The following is a 12,317-nucleotide window of genomic DNA, read 5'->3' on the forward strand; positions in this document are numbered from 1 at the left end:
TGTGAGGAAACTTCCTCTTCCTACCTTTTCCAGTCTTACAGCCATGCCATCTGGTAGGCAATTCTGGGTTCCCAATCAGGAACCCCTTTCTCCCTATGACGTGGTGTGCCCTCTACCTTCTACTTGACTCTCCCTCATGGTGGAGCCAAGACTATCTCCCCAGTGGGCACACTGTCTCTTTTCTTTTCCTTTTTTTTTTGTCTTTCTGAGACAGGATCTCACTTTGTAGCTCAGGCTGGTCTTGAACTCACAACGATCCTCCTATCTCAACCTCCCAAATTCTGGGATTACAGGCATGCACCACCATGCCCAGCTAAGCACATTATGCTGGTACATCCCCATCTTCTGCTTGTGTATCTGGAGAGCCCGACGTGTGCCCAGTAGACCTTAATTAAGCTGGAAAATTCCCTCAAACTCCATCAGGGGTGTCTGTCCTTGTGTTCTATGAGAAACTTTCAAACTTCCTGTGTGTGTTTCTGAGTCTTATGTGATATCAAGTCTGCTCCCCAGAATCTTAGCCTGGTTCCCTCCCTTTAGCAAAGATCCTGCAGGTTGCACAATACAGACATCAGCCTCCTGGGCTGAGTCATGGCACCAGATTGGACTGTGGCTGTGAAGGTTAGAAGCCACAGTTATCTATTTCTTTGCCTTTGGCTATTCTGAAAGGAAGGGCCAGAATCTAAGGGCAGCCCTTGTCTGAAGCTTAAGGTGCAGCAGGTGTGGCTCTGATCACATCTTCCTTCCCTGCTTCAAGTCAAGCCCTTAGGAGGTGTAGTGAAGAAGCTCAGCTTCTCCACTGACTAACACTGTTGGGGAGTCTGGGCATTTAAAGCTGCAATGTCTAGTGGGAGCCAGTGGTCACATGTGGCTACTTGAATTTAAAATTTAGTGCAGTGAAAAATTCAACTTCTCAGTTCAAGTGCTCTGTGATGATTATAATCAATAGCAGATACAGGACAGTCTACAGTCACAGTTCACTGGGCAACACTGGACAAGTAGAAGAGACTAGGACTGACTAACTGACTCTCACATGCCAGGAATGAGGTTAGACTGTTGATCTTTCTCTCTCTCTCTTTTTTTTTTTTTTTTTTTTTTTTTTGTCTTTTTCCTTTTTTATCAGTACCGGGGATCGAACTCATGACTGCCTGCTTGCAAGGCAGGTGCTTATGCCGCTGAGTTAAATCCCCAGCCTCAATCTTTCTATTCTTTGTTATGCACAATTGCAAACCTTCAGGAAAATCAAAAGATGAAATATAATGGCCTCTGATGAATCCACCACTTAGACTCTGTAATCATGTAATGTTTTGCTTACTTATTTGATTGGTGTTATCTGAACCATTTCTATTCTACTGCTAACTATTTCAGTGTTGCTATCATTTATTTATGTTCATCATTTTATTAGCATTCTTTAAGGGAGCCAAGCAGGTCACTGACCTCCAATCACCAGAGATTTAAGAATGTTCTAAATGTCATTTCAATAGCACCAGGGACATTTCCAGAGGAGAAATGACAAGTAAGTCCTGGGTGATGGTGATGTTGTTAGTATGAGTATAGAAATGACACTGTTGATTTGTTTGTTGCTCATCAAGTCAGGTTTGACTTTACAATGGCACTTTGCATGCTCTATAATTTCCCATGTTTGCGCAAGGCTAACTGTCTATAACTATGGCTACCAATCTATATCAATGTTAATTATATTCCTATTTAGTTATGTGATTGAATATTTTCTCTCCCTACAGCTACCACGTCCAATAAAGAATCCAAGTCACATGTGTAACTTGAAGCTTTATAGCAGTCACATAAAAAATGGAAATGGTCAAGTAAAATAACCTTAATGATGTACTCTACTTATATATCTAAAATATATTCTTTATATCCTATATTCCACATATAAAAATGGAACTGATTACATTTTTGTAGTTAGTCTTCAAAATCAGGGTGTACTTTACACTTCTGGCACACCTCAGTTGTGACTAGGCACACTGCATGTCTCTGCAGCATAGCTCAGGGTCACCTTCAATCTTAGTGTTCAGTGCATGAGCTAAGGTGCTTCACCAGGTTTTAGGAGCCCACACATACCAACATGATTTCAAGGAAGCCAAGATGGGCTTCAGTCACAGTGAGCATCCACTGGATTTTAAGGATGGCAGCCTTAAAATGAGCCTAATTTTTTTTTCTTTTTTTGGAGGGAACCCTAAGACACACTGCCATGGCAGCACCATTCTCAGAACTGACTTTCCAAGATGTCACAAAGCCACACAGGAGAATTACCTTCAATTTTCTCTCTTTCTCCTGCACCACAGCCCGGATGATGGTGAGGGATGTGTAGGTGAAGCTCAGCATGAGTAGCAGGGGAAGCTGGTACTGGATGGCAACGAGAAAGGGGTCTGAAATAAACGGGGGGAATGGGAACCTCTTTGCGGTCACTGTGAGCTTCTGGAAGAGCTGGTGTGCTGACGTGTTGGCATGGTACTGCATGATGGCTCGGTCCACGGCATGCTGCACTGCCAGGAAGCCCTCGTGGATGTACCCTGGGTGCAGAGACAGAGAACAGTTGTGTTGTGGGTGCTGTGCTGCATGTTTGAGAACTGCCTACCCTCAAAGGCTCTGGAGCCTTGGAGTCCCCCAAGACAAGGGCTGAGGACTTAACCTGATGCCCCTTTCTGTGGTTGCTAACAGCATCCAACAGTGTTTACTGGTCTCATGAGAGAAGAAGAAAACATACCACATACTGACAGCAAATAAAAGTTTTTTCATTTCTACTTCATAATTAACACAACATACATATGAATCACACACATGATCATATTTTTAAAAAATCCTGATACAAACCTGGCTAGAAAGACTGTGTGCCTCAACTGAGTTTCTCGAGATTCTAATTAAAAAGAAAAATTTAGGCTAAAAATACACTAGGAAACAGTACATCAAGAGTTAGCATGAATCTCAGTGTGGTGGCACGTGCTTATAATTCCAGCACTTGGGAGCCTGAGGACAGAGGAGTTTGAGTTCAAGGTCAACCTTAGCAAGTTTGAGGCCAATCTGAGCTACATAGTGAGACTTCCCATCTCAAAACACACTAAAAAAAAAACACCATAAGTCAGAGGTTAGGGGAAGTAGAAACAACAACAAGAACTGAGGAACAGTAGAGCATTTCGCACATGTGGTGAGATAAGTGGATCCTGAGTATTTTCCCAACAGTCTGGGAGCCAAGAGAAATAAGCTGATGGCCCCGGAGTCCAACTGACTCCAGGTGGAAGGCAGCTGATACTAGAAGTAGGCCAAGATCTTTGCAAAGTGAGAAGAGAAGGCTCTGGTGAGTGGATGTTTTTTAAGGCTACTATAACTGCCATCAATTCAGTAGCAAGAAACAATAGGAACCAGTTTTCTAACAGCTCCGGAGGCTCAGAGTCCAACACTTGTGTCTCTGAGTTAGAAACCCACTGTTAGGAGGGCTGTATTCTCTGAGAATCACTCCTGAAATTTCCAGTTTGTAGCAGTCACCCATTACTTGTCCCTTACCCCTCTTTCATTTGTTCACGCTTTCTTTTCTTCCTTTCTTCTTCTTCTTTTTTTTTTGAGCTAGGATCTTGCTATGTAGTTTAGGCTGACCTTGAACTCACTACAAGTCTCCTGCCTCAGCTTCCTCAGTGAAATTATTTGCATATGCCACCAGATTCAGCTTCTTGTCTACTTCTAAGGATCCTAGAGATGACACTGGATGTGAGTGACTGGGGGCTGTCACTGCAAACCAGATAACTAACAATTCTGCCCTTTTTTTGGTACTAGGAATTAAACCTAGAATGTCATGCATACTAGGCAAGTACTCTATTACTGAGCCATATCCCCTGCCCTTTTGTTCTTTTTCTGTTGTCTCAATAAAGTGTTCAGCCTGACCCTGAACTTATGGTCTTCCTGTCTCAGCCACCTGAATGCTGGAATTTCAGGCTATGACACGTCAGGTTTATCTTGCCATTTTAACATAAGCTGACTAGAACCTTTAATCCCACTCTGTCATGAACCCTGACATGATCACAGATTCCCAGGAGTAGGATGTGAGTGACATTGGGGGCTATCACTGCGAATCACAGCACTTCAACCTGAGTTGCTCAGTGGCAGGAGGCTGTGGCCAAGTCATTAGAAGAGCTCCAAAGTACTTTGTGGCTTCTCTTAGCTTGCTCTTTTGGACACCACAAAGGAGACTGTGTCTTCTTTCTGGTTGAGGTCAGTGTCCCAAGGGGCACAAGGCCCAGGAGAAACAGACCCAAAAAAGGGCAGGCTTAGTAGTTGGAAAGAAAAGGCAGCCTGAGGCTCTGTGAACCTCTTAAGATGGAGAGAGGACACAGGCTACAGCTGCAGGTGATGGCTAGAAAGCCAAATTTCACCTGACACAGAACTGTTGGCTGCCTTGGCTGCAGCCTTTAGAAGAGAAAAAGGCAATATGGCAACCACCCCCTAAGGCATGGCGAGTGTATGTGTATGGTCTTCTGATTCTCTCAGGTTTTAGGGTCACTATAGCAGCAGATGTTTGACTATACCATCTATTAAGTGTGTTCAGGGTGGAGGTTTCATTCTCATCTTCATACTAAAGTTTCAGAGCAGCTAACGATATCCCCACTAGACAGTCATGGATACCAAGGCCCAGGGAGTTCACACGACAGGTGAGGGGTACAGTGGAGCATGAAATCTTGTGTATTCATGTTATGTCTTTTCATAACATCACACTTGTCTCCCCTACAAATCTTCTCCGGCTCTCACTCACATATTGTCCTCTCTGGAGATTTTGCCACTTGTCTCTGTGGTCTTCTTCATTAGGAGTCTGTGCTATTCACTGTTCTCAGGTATGAACCCATACCCTTTGGCTTCCCCTTTTTCCCCTTCGGAAATGTTTATGATCATAGATAAAGCTATGGTGAACATTTTTGCGCATGTAGATTTTCTTTTAGACCATTTTGGAAATCAACTTCTTATCAAAAGAATGCAGGGGCCTGATGTATGGACATCTACAGTGAAATCAGGATTAGAATTGACCTGCCTAATGGCAGTACCTACTTATTGGTGGGTTGAGTTTTTCTAAAACTTACATAAGTCCTTTCTAAAACAGGACATTTTCCTTTTGTCATTTGCTGTAAATGTTTTCCTGTAACTTGTTTGCTTTTATTTATTTATTTTTTGTCTTTTTGAAACAGGGTCTCGCTATGCAGTTCAGGCTGGCCTTGAGCTCACTTTGTAGCCCAGGTTGGTCTTGAACTTGCGACAATCTCCTGTCTCTACCTTCTGAGTGCTGGAATTACAGGAGTGTGCTGCTAAGCCCTGTGCTTCTTCTTAGCTTTTTTTTTTTTTGGTACTGGGGATCGGACTCACAACTTTGTGCTTGCCAGGCAGGCACTTACACCGCTGAGCTAAATCCCTGGCCCTTTCTTGTTTGCCTTTAAAGTCAGCTCCACTGTTTTGTTTTTGGTTAATTCTGAGCTTGTAAACAATGAAGTCTTTTAATCATTTCCTATTTTTCTATTGCTTTCAAGATTTGGATGTTTTTCCTGAAACAATTGAGTTGAGGAGTTCTAGCCTGGCATTTGTGTCTTAGTAGCAGCATCTCCCACAGCAGGCTTTAGGTAGCTATTATTACAGCTGGACACAACTTCTCCAAAGCCTCTGGTTATGTGATCTGCTTGGCCTCATTCTGGGGCTTCTCACCTCCTGTACCTCAGCTGGTTCATCTGTCTTCCTTTTCTGGGATTCAGAATCTCACCCTTAAGCACTAGCTTTGGCACAGCCCCTAGCATCAGTACAGGGGTCTCTATGATCACTGTTACTTGGAAGCTGCCTCTTTCCTTAGTATCTTATACTTAGGGTCTCCAAGGAGCCTTTCACCAACATCTCTAATGTGCTCTGTCTCCTGCCAGATCTGGGGAAAATTATGCTTTCTAGAACCCTTGGTTTTCCACCTGGAACCTATGGTTGGCCTTGATCTGAAAGTTAATGTTGGGTGCTGGGACCTGAGTTCTAGGCAGTTTTTTGCCTCTCCTTAGCTTGGTTCCAAGATATATTCATGTTTCAGAAGAGGCAAATATGTCAACTGCTGGCCAAAGCTACAGTGTACAGAACACAACACACATTGAAAGGGAATCAGAGAGACCAAGATCCAACTTCAATACAAATTACTGATTCAAATAAATCATGGCACAGTTGCATACAAGGACTGAAGACCTTCAAAAGCCTAGACTATTATACACAGACTGGGACAGAGAGAGGAGAAAGGTAAAACTACCCCCAAAGAGTGAATACAAACTCAGGAATCCTAAAAAAAACTGCAAGACAAATGTGTCATTCAAAGTTATGTGTCTGACAACATGCAGAGAAATCCACTGCTCTTTCAAAGCATATTTTTAGCCTTTCAGAAGATAGTTGCACTGAATGTTTCTTTCTTCTCCTACAAACAAGAAGATAAATGTCCCTAAGAAGTATTCAAGCAGAGAGACACAAGGTAGGTTCACCTTCCTGTCATTGGTCAGCAGCCTGAGGTTGATAAAGGGCCCCTAAGAGTGCTTCTCACCAGGCTCCCCACCATCAGGGGATGCAGGCTCCCGTGGTCCTGGGCTTGGGAAAAGTGGAAAAAGGGAAGTGGTGTGCCAGCCCTCCGTCTCTTTCAGGAAAAAGTTGCCTGTTTGAGTCCACATGTAATTTCTCCGGGTATGACTGAAGCGTAGGTGATATTTTACCTGTGGAAAGAAAGAGGAAATAAACTGCTCTGAAAGATTTGAAATAGACACATGGGTCCAGTGAGGTAAGTTCCTAGACCTCTCCTCACCACGTCTGGCACCACAAGAAACTTACCACACCCCACTTAGAAAATGTCCCAACAGCCTTGAAAGTGTCACAGGGAGTGGTTCCACCCAGCAGGAGTAGAAATCCACAGAGCTACCTTTGAGGGGCTTGTGGCCACTCTTTGTGGCCATTTAGCAACACAAATTTTACTAAATTTGGCAACATTTAGCAACACATGAGATGCATGTACCATTGACCATCACCTATGTGAGATCGGTGGAGGCACATCATCATGAGAGATGATTTTCTACTCTTAATGCTGTCAAGAATGAAAACAGCTTTGTGTGTGTGTGTGTGTGTGTGTGTTACTGGTGATTGAATCCAGGACTCGCACTGAGCACAGCCCTTGTCCTTTTTATTTAATTTTGAGACAGGCTCTCATTAAGGTACCTATCCAGGGTTCAAACTTATAACCCTCCTGTCTCAACCTCTGAGAGTACTAGGTTTACAGGTGTACACCACCATGCCTAGTCCAAGACCAATAAGATCTTTTATGAAATGAGAGAACCAAAAGAGCCTGAAGTGAGTGTCTATAGGTGGGTAGGTTTTGTAAACTGTCCAAGGCCAACAGGTTAGAATGTTACCAAGCTCCCTTCCATGGGGACAGGTAGCTTTGTTTGTAGACTACAAGTTAGTTACAAGGTGGGCTGTACTCACAGTCAGCGGCAGGGGCTCCTTGCTGTGGTTGGAGGCGTTCTCAAACACCACAGCAGCCAGCACATTGGAGGAGTGATTGTCATACCGAATGTAGTCCTCGAAGTCTTTTTCAGTGGGAAAGCCGTGTACTGTGAACCGAGCATTGGAGTTGAGTTTTCCAACCACTTCTGCCCCGCTGAAAGCCTAAGGGTGTCAGGCCACTTGAGATAAAAAGACAGTAAACTGACAAGACTCTCCAAGTAACACTGTAAGTGGCTCTGGCCTTGGCAGAGAGACATCCTGTTGTAGATGGGCAGAACTAACAGTCAGAACCACCTCCTGGGTTTCTGACATGGTTTAGTGTTGGGCTGGACACAAACTGGCAGCAAGATGGAGTCGCACACACGAAAAACTGTAAAAGACCTGCATCAGGGTCTGCAGCCATAAACAGCTTTTCTTTCTCATAATATAATGGCATATTTTAAAATTGGAGTGGATATTAATTCAATGATTTTTATATCACTTCAGTCCTATTGTACTTCAAAGGCTTTATAGTAATTTTTTGGTAGTGGCTGGGGAATACCCACTAACTCCTGCCACACTGGGGTATAAAGCAATAGGAAGAGGAACAATAGTTTTATTTTAAGAGGAAAAAGCCTACGAAAGACGGCCAATACATGTTTCCTGGCATTCCCCACAAATCTTTCTTTCTCGAGTTTTTTACTGGGGGGAAGGAGGTTTGAGACATGGTCTCACTAGGTAGTTGAGACTGACCTTGAATTCACTATGTATACCCCAGGCTAGCCTTGAACTCTCAGTGATCCTCCTGCCTCAGCCTTCTGTATGCTGAGATTATAGGCTTGTGCCACCAAACCCAACTCTCTTTTTGTTCTGGAGATAGAATACAAGGCCTTTGTATTGCACTATACCTCCAACCCTTTTTAAAATTTTTTTTATTTCTGAGACAAGGTCTTGCTAGGTCATTAAGTTGCCCAGGATGAGCCTGAACTTGTGATCTCTTTGTCTCAGCTCTCAGAGTGCTTGGATTACAGGTGTATGTCATCATGCTCAGTTCCAATGACTTTAAATCTGCCCTCCAAAATCAAATCTTAGAAAAGATCCTTTGTCTGTACACTAAAACTGTGCTTTGCTCTTGGAATTAAAGTGGTTTCCTTGGCTGAGTCCACTCAATTCCTCTTCACCTACTGCCAGCTGTAGCTAGCGACCCTGATATGGCTAACATGTCATACATGTTACTTTGCTAGGCCTCTTTGCTCTGGACAGATAGGAAGCCAGACTCCTGAACCCCATTTTTACAATGAGATATGGATGAAAGGGAGTCAGGGGATTCATCAGCTGGCATGGCCAATGAGAGGAGAAATGGCGTGGTCTTAGGCCACAGGTTTTTTGTTCTTTTTTTGTGTTTTGGCAGTACTGGTGATTGAACTCAGGCCCTTCCCACTAAACTACATTCCCAGGCCTTTTTAATTTTTACTTTTTGTCTTTTTGAAGCAAGGTTTCACTATGCAGTTCAGGCTGGTCTTGAACTCACTTTGTAGCCCACAGTTGCCTCAAACTCACAACAATCTTCCTGCCTCAGCCGCTTGAGTGCTTGGACTACAGGCATACATCACTACACCTGGCCTAATTATTTTAATTTTGGGGCTTTTAAGTCATTAAGTTGCCCAGACTGGACTCAAACTTACAATTCTCCTGTCTCAGCCTCCCAGAATTCTGAGATTACAGTTGTGTGCTGCTATACAGGCTAGGTTACAGCTCTTAAACCAGCTCTTTCCTGCATCCTGGGGCCTAAATCCCATCCATCCAGCCTGAGACAACAGCATCACCAAAACCCAGACCGGTAGCCATCAGAACCCCTCTAAGTTTTCCCAGCGCCTCCTGTGGTCTCACCTCTCATGTTGATCACCAGCGCCCTTCTCACAGACTCTGTGATGGTTTTAGCAGCAGCACTGTGGGAAGGAACATAGGCCAGCTCCCAGGTTCCCCCTAGCGGAGGAAAGCTGAAGAACAGGGGCAGCTCCTGGATGGACTGGCCAGGGTAGACAGTAGCATTGGGCACATTTTCTGATTGGATCGTCAAGCGAAGCCAAATCAGGATCCCAGAAAACAGCAGGGGTAGAAGGAGTTCCAGGACTGTCACTAGGACCTTCCTCTTCTACAAAAGAAATAACCAATGCAGCTGATGTTATGCTCCTCCCTTCAGGGAGGCCCCATAATTTCGGCATCAGCCAAATTCTGCAGCCACCCATCCTCTGGGGCCGAACCCACCTGCAAAGTGTAGTTCTTCCACAGAAGGAGCACCAGCTGCCGTAGCACTGCCATCCTGTCACCAGCAGGGATGCCCAGCACTAGCTGTGGACCAAAGATCAAAAGTTTGGATATGTGATGAAAACGCCACCATGAGTGTCTGGGAAAGAGCTGCAAACTCTCTTTCTCCATGTGTTCACTTTTTCTACCACCTGAACTCCAAACACCCCCAGAGAAGAAGGCATGCGACTTTGTGCCATGCTAACACCCCAACACTCCACTCCGTCTGAAGAGCATGTGCTCTGTTGGGAGACTGTCTTGTTCCTCAACAACATGCTACTCACGTGAACTCTGACTGTTATAGAGGCACTTATCATCTGATCAACTCTATTTAAAAGTTTTCTGGGCCAGGGATTTAGCTCAGTGGCACAAGCGCCTGCCTGGAAAGCTCAAGGTCTTGAGTTCGATCCCCGGCACCCCCTCAAAAAGTTCTTTGTAGTAAATAGGCTCATGGGATTTCCTTCCCTGACTAGCTTTACTTCCACTCATCACAGAGCCAGGAAAAGAGAATTCAATTTAGTATCCTAGGTGTGGCTGACTTCTAAATGTGGAGAGCAATATGGGGGCAGGGAGGGATTCTGACCCTAGATGACTTTGTCCACCCAAGAGCAGATCAAGGAAAGCTGGTGTCAATTATGACCAGTCATCTTCTCTTGTGTTGAAATGAGGATCAATTTCCCATTGTTATTAAAAATACTGGAATCTGATCCTCCACTACATAAGAATAGCCATTTTTACTTCTACTGCCTGTCCAAAGAAAATGTATACCAAGAAAAATCTAGCCTGAGGATGCTTGCACAACTGAAAAAAAAATCCTATATTACATCTAATTTTTTACTGAGGGATTGAACTCAGGGCCTTTGCCCTTTTTATCCCCAGTCCTTTTTAATTTTTATTTTGAAACAGGGTCTTGATAAGTCACTAGGCTCAAACTTGTGATCCTCCCGCCTTAGTTTCCCACCGTACTCAGATCACAGGCACGCCCTACCACACATACTTACACATAATATTTGAATTCAGCACATATAACTGGGGGGAAAGTCTATCATGAGATTATTAAATACAAGTGATAGCAGAAACAAGAGCTTAGATTTATAGAGACACCAGTCACACTTTATAAACCCGTTTACCTAGTTTCAAATGTAGAAACAGATTAGCTAACCTGTTTGAGAAGTAAGTGGTCTAAATTAGTTCACGAGTCCACGGAGTTTAGGATCAGAAGGACTGCATTCCAAAAGCTGAGGGCATGAAGGCCAAGTACACAGACCTACAAGGACAGAAGGTGGGCTAGCCACAGAACCTCCTGGTCTTTGTCCAGTATTAGGAGCTGCAGGTAAACAGAAGAACACTTCCCATCCCAACATCCTCCAAATGGGGAAAAACCTTGTGACTCATGGTTGGGTAGTTAGTTAATTAACTCCATGTTTAAGTTTAATACTAACTAAACACCAAACACCAGACAGGGTAGGAAAGTAGAGTATAGTTAGTGAATAATTTATTAATGAATTGACTAACACCACTATCAACATGACTCATGGTCAGGGGATTATTATTATTATTATCACTTGGCCTTTATTGAGATAGGATCTTATGCTGTTCAGGCTGGACTTGAGCTCACTTTGCAGCCTAGGCTGGTCCTGAATTTGCAGTGATCCCTCTGCCTCAGCTCCCAAATGCTGGGATTACAGTTGTGCACCACCATACCCAGTTATTATTACTGTTTTGTTGTTGTTGTCTTTTTGACACACTATGCAGTTCAGGCTGGCCTTGAGCTCACTTTGTAGACAAGAATGGTCTCAAACGCACAAGGATCCTCCTGCCTCAACCTCGTGAGTGCTGGGATTACAGGCCTGCACCACCATGCCCAGATAATTAGTATTACTTTTTTAAATGACCTGTTACTTTTGATTTTAGTCAGTTCCAAATAATCTACACTAAGGCCCTTGGTAGCACTACTTGCTCTCTTCCCCTCTCTTTCTCTTTTAAATACTAAAACTACTATATGTGTTTTATTCTTTTTTTTTTTATCAGTACTGGGGATTGAACTCACGATCACCGGCTTGCAAGGCAGGTGTTTATGCTGCTGAGCTAAATCCCTAGCCCTACTATATGTGTTTTTGTTCTTGTTTGTCTCGTTTTTCTTTCTGGTCTGTTTTTTCCCCTCTTTAAAATAAAATTTAAAAAACATTAAAACAATTTCCCTTTTTTAAAGCTGCTGATATCTAATACTACTCAGGATTTGTATTTTCAAAGGTAGTTAAGAAACTAGTTACAAACTAATATATGAGTTTAATTAGCCATATGGTTAACATGTGAAAAAGGTAAAATGGTGTAAAGTGTAAAGTCGTATTAAGTGACAACTTAATTATCTCAACTCTTTTTAAAAAAAAAATCAGTAAAGGTTGGTATGTGGCTCACTGGCAGAGCTCTCACCTAGTGTGTATGAGGCATTGGGCTCTATTCCTAGTGCCAAATAATAAATAAATAAATAAATGTAATAAGGTGGAAAAAAATCTTAAAATCAGCTG

The 12,317-nt window shown here is 43.3% G+C and overlaps 1 protein-coding gene across 3 annotated transcripts in view; it reads right to left on the reverse strand.

Moving 5' to 3' along the window:
* The window catches only part of Abca3 (ATP binding cassette subfamily A member 3), a 57,860-nt gene that overhangs the window by 32,344 nt on the left and 13,199 nt on the right, over positions 1–12,317 (reverse strand). For all 3 annotated transcript variants that reach the window (XM_063226318.1, XM_005007436.4, XM_003478485.5), the window contains exons 3-8: positions 10,952–11,056; positions 9,751–9,834; positions 9,373–9,637; positions 7,483–7,610; positions 6,554–6,719; positions 2,272–2,531 (exon numbers count right to left, since the gene is read on the reverse strand). In XM_063226318.1, the coding sequence (XP_063082388.1) occupies positions 2,272–2,531; positions 6,554–6,719; positions 7,483–7,610; positions 9,373–9,637; positions 9,751–9,804 (873 nt within the window). In that variant the 5' untranslated portion in view covers positions 9,805–9,834; positions 10,952–11,056. The remainder of the gene's footprint in view (positions 1–2,271; positions 2,532–6,553; positions 6,720–7,482; positions 7,611–9,372; positions 9,638–9,750; positions 9,835–10,951; positions 11,057–12,317) is intronic.

This window comes from Cavia porcellus, unplaced genomic scaffold (assembly GCF_034190915.1).
Source record: "Cavia porcellus strain 051 isolate PalLab524CR breed Dunkin Hartley unplaced genomic scaffold, mCavPor4.1 scaffold_16, whole genome shotgun sequence".
NCBI classification, from domain to species: domain Eukaryota; kingdom Metazoa; phylum Chordata; class Mammalia; order Rodentia; family Caviidae; genus Cavia; species Cavia porcellus.